Consider the following 2,500-nt stretch of genomic DNA (forward strand, 5'->3'; position numbering starts at 1 on the left):
GCGCAGCGCGCCAGCTCTCTGCTCGGCGCACATCGCCTCCAAATTGGGTAGAAAATGAGACTGTGTTAAAGTGGATTTACAGACCGGCCTTGCTTCAAATGAAGCTTTAACAGCACATGATCTGAATTAAATGACGGCTGAGTGTAAACAACTTCACACTCAATCATACTTTTACCTCCTGTTTCTGACCTATGCAGGACCAGAAGTCTACATTACCATAACACTGCAGCATCAGATTAAAGTCATTCAATTGTAGTGGAGTAGAAATGCTATTATCCTGGGATAACAGAAGAGTACGGTACCGCATACATAAACCATAGACTTAAAAAAATAGGAACGAAGGGAACGGTGACGTCACCGGTTGGTCCCAACCCGGAAGAAGAGGTGAAAAGGGAATATGTGCTGGGTGAGCAACTCCATACAAGTGAATGGGGGGGATTTTCGTTACCTCTCTATAATTTTTTAACTCTATGGTCTCTACAGATCCCACTTCAAATCCACCATCTTGGAATTTCCGGCCCCAAAAAGCAACCGGAAACGAATGCTATTGGCTGGAAGGGCAGTGAGGGCGGGTCTTCACTCAGTAGAGCCAGTAGAAGCCCTAGAAGCATACACTACTTTATCATCAAAACTGAATTAGACCATCATTTACAAAAACGCATATCATGGTAATTGAGACTTTAAACTAGCGACTGAATGAATAAAGTATTTATGACAATGATTACTAAGGTAATAAATTCCAGTGTAAAGTCTGGTCAAATCACCATGGCGTGGTAATTGTTCTGCAGCCAGCAGGGGGGAAATAGCGACACCTTCTAGGCCATTGATGAGAACTGCAGCGCTGAAAAGCACTTCCTTATTGGCTTCATATCCGCCTGGGTATGCCATTTACAAGATTTGGGGTGAATTAGGTTTTACTACATCCAGTCCTACTGGCAGCATCACGCGTTCAAAATCGGATCCGGTTGTCGACCAGATTTTAACACATTATTACGTTATGCTACACTTCATCACCATTCCCTTTTTCCTTCACCCCACTGAGTAGCGCAGCAGACAGGGACTAAAAATAAAGATAGTTACATCTTATATTGCAGTTATTTCTGCTTTATTGAGGCAGCACAGCGGGAGCACAGAGCAGGGGGGTCATGCAGCACTGGTCCAGAGGCGGGAATCAAACCCCGGAAATCGTGGAAATGATGTGGTATTATTGCTGCTGGAGTCACCAGGGCACTTTTAACTACAATGGTTCAAGATTATGGACGCTTTGTCTGGGCCTGTGTGCGGAATTGTGCGTGTGTTGTATTGTGTGTGTGTGTGTGTGTGTGTGTATGTGTGTGTGGCGCGTCTGTGTGTTGTGTCGAGTTGTGCTGTGTTGAGTTGTGTTGTGTTGCATTGCGTTGTGAAATTAATATTTGAATGACTGGCATGAAATAGCGAACACAATGTACAGTAGTACTACTTTCTTTGTCTCCTCTCCCACTCCGTTGTTGTGAGTCACCAGAGAATGGATGTGGCAACGGTTCAGTGGCTCCCATCTCTCAGCTCAACCCCTTAACTTCTGAATGATGACTTTACCAGAGGAGGGTAAAGTCAAAAAACAAAGGGATGGAAGAGGAGGAGTGCAAAGGGGAGGGGAGGGGGGCAGGCATGACATGTAGAAGTGAAGAATAAAATGAGTAGAGGAAGGTTTGGGAGAGAATAGGAGAGGAGAGCCGGGGAGGTGGGGAGGGGAGGGGTGGAGGAATGCAAGACAAAAGGAAAAATGTAGATGTAATAAGGAACAGAGGAGAGGAGTTGGAGCAGAACACAAGGAGAGGAGTTGGAGCAGAACACAAGGTGTGTGTGTGTGTGTGTGTGTGTGTGTGTGTGTGTGTGTGTGTGTGTGTGTGTGTGTGTGTGTGTGTGTGTGTGTGTGTGTGTGTGTGTGTGTGTGTGTGTGTGTGTATTGCAGAGTCTTTCACTATATTCTGTTTGAGTGTGTGTGTGTGAGTGTGTGTTTAAGAGAGAGAAGAGCGGAGGAGAGATGCTGGGCGTACCAGGGTACTGGTTGTTGTCCAGGTCCTTGCCTCCTCTCAGGGTGAACCCGTATCCAGGGAGACCGCCTCCGCTGCCGGGGCCCCTGGCGGCCCTCAGCTCCTGGCTGAGGGCGAGGCCCCGCGTGACCACGTCCCTGTTCCCGTTGAAGACCAACACGCTGCCGTGGCGGTCCTCTCCCCCGAACGGACAGCCCACTGCCACGTCTGACACACACACACACACACACACACACCCGCACCCGCACACACACACACACACACACACACACACACACACACACACACACACACACACACACACACACACACACGGAAAGATGACACAGAGGCATGTTTTAGACATCAGCATGGATAAGAACCCCTCAGAGATAGAAGCAGAAAGAGAGAGAGACAGACAGAGAGATAGAGAGACTGTAGAGAGATAGGGTTACTCCAGGGGAGTACCTCCGCACGGTCAGCGCTCT

At 48.0% G+C, this 2,500-nt stretch overlaps 1 protein-coding gene across 1 annotated transcript in view; it reads right to left on the bottom strand.

Annotated features, from left to right (window-relative positions):
* itga8 (integrin, alpha 8) overlaps positions 1–2,500 on the bottom strand; it is a gene marked incomplete at its 5' end in the record, with an annotated part of 91,389 nt that overhangs the window by 52,696 nt on the left and 36,193 nt on the right. Inside the window, one exon of the mRNA XM_080425814.1 lies at positions 2,037–2,240. Within this exon, the coding sequence (XP_080281940.1) occupies positions 2,037–2,240 (204 nt within the window). The remainder of the gene's footprint in view (positions 1–2,036; positions 2,241–2,500) is intronic.

Source organism: Gymnoscopelus braueri, assembly GCF_963280865.1.
Source record: "Gymnoscopelus braueri genome assembly, chromosome: 4".
NCBI classification, from domain to species: domain Eukaryota; kingdom Metazoa; phylum Chordata; class Actinopteri; order Myctophiformes; family Myctophidae; genus Gymnoscopelus; species Gymnoscopelus braueri.